General features: G+C 38.0%; 1 protein-coding gene across 1 annotated transcript in view; it reads right to left on the bottom strand.

Annotated features, from left to right (window-relative positions):
- The window catches only part of LOC113240199 (ichor), a 36,667-nt gene extending 36,221 nt beyond the window's left edge, over positions 1 to 446 (bottom strand). The window contains exon 1 of the mRNA XM_026477447.1: positions 298 to 446. Coding sequence (XP_026333232.1) covers positions 298 to 446 — 149 coding nt within the window. The remainder of the gene's footprint in view (positions 1 to 297) is intronic.
- Between the last annotated feature and the right edge of the window lie 874 nt (positions 447 to 1,320).

The following is a 1,320-nucleotide window of genomic DNA, read 5'->3' as shown; positions in this document are numbered from 1 at the left end:
ATCGCACCTCTAACCGGGATCGCACCTCTAACCGGGATCGCACCTCTGAGTTCTTCGGAGCTTATATGCGAAATTTAATTTGAAATTTCTTCAGCTTTTCGGTGAAGGAAAACATCGTGATGAAACCTGCACTTCAAAGGAGGTTCACAACCTTCGGGAAACGTGTGAAGTCCCGAACCCGCATTGGGCCAGTGTGGTGGACTATGGCCTAAACCGTCGCCTGAGAGGAGACCCGTACCCAGCAGTGGGACGTATAAATAGGTTAATGATGATAACCCCTTCCAACTCTCCCATTACCACTTGTATACTTCCTCGGTATCGGTATTTTGTGGAAGAGCCATATTCAAGAACTTTGGCCTACGAGCCTGTAGCCTGCGAGCTGCAATTTGTCGACCGCTGGGTGAGGCAGATGCTATTGATCGCCACTTTACATATTCCTGGAACATCTTTCTTGCGTCACTTACATTGATGAATCTTTTCATTAAAATATCCTATTCATCTTATTATCCACTCTAATCTCTAAGAAAACTCACAATTTGATCCAAGAACGCCCTTCAAGGCCATTTTTTGGCATTGGCTCTGTAAATGTCTGTGTTGCCACTCTCAACCATCGCTCCATCTGCTTAAGCCACCTCAAACTGATTTCGACCGAAATCCAGTAGGTACCATACAAGTCGACTAAAAATATCTGCCCTGACGTAAAATCAGTGTTATATACAAGGATAATACAGTCGAATTTGTAATTTTATAATTCCAAATAAAAACACTTTTAACTTCTAGGAACTTTCCGTATTGCGATACAAATATAAGTGATGTAGGCGTTCGTATTTTTGCAACTTCATCAATTTGCAAAGAACACGTGAGAGAAAACTAGAAGTCTGAAAGGTCACGACTAAATATATATTTTCTATTTGGGATAGCCGTCTATTAGTAATTCTGTCATTTTCATTTATGAAGTGGTCTATTAAGTTTATTTGGTTATCGAATTGGCTTTCACGATTGCTGCACATTACTTGTACATTTCTTTTTTTTTTTCAAATAGTCTCAAGTTTGACCACTATGTCTAACGTGACCATTATTTTTTTCCCTCAGAGGAGGACGCTTATAAATTTATTATTGTTTATGGTAGTTACCAAATGTTTAATGATATAAAATTTAAAAAAGAAGTAAAACTGTTTATTGATCCAAAATTCAACAATAGAATTAATGTTGTGTCTGGCTTTATATATGTTCATATATGTATTTTTCGCTTTCGCACCATTTTTTTAAATTAATGTCACGTGTCACATTATTTAGTATTTTGGGGATAGCGGGACACTA

This window comes from Hyposmocoma kahamanoa, unplaced genomic scaffold (assembly GCF_003589595.1).
Source record: "Hyposmocoma kahamanoa isolate Upper Pololo Valley unplaced genomic scaffold, ASM358959v1 122, whole genome shotgun sequence".
Taxonomy (NCBI): domain Eukaryota; kingdom Metazoa; phylum Arthropoda; class Insecta; order Lepidoptera; family Cosmopterigidae; genus Hyposmocoma; species Hyposmocoma kahamanoa.
Note: the sequence above shows the minus strand (reverse complement) of the source record. Positions and strands in the feature narration are given on the sequence as shown.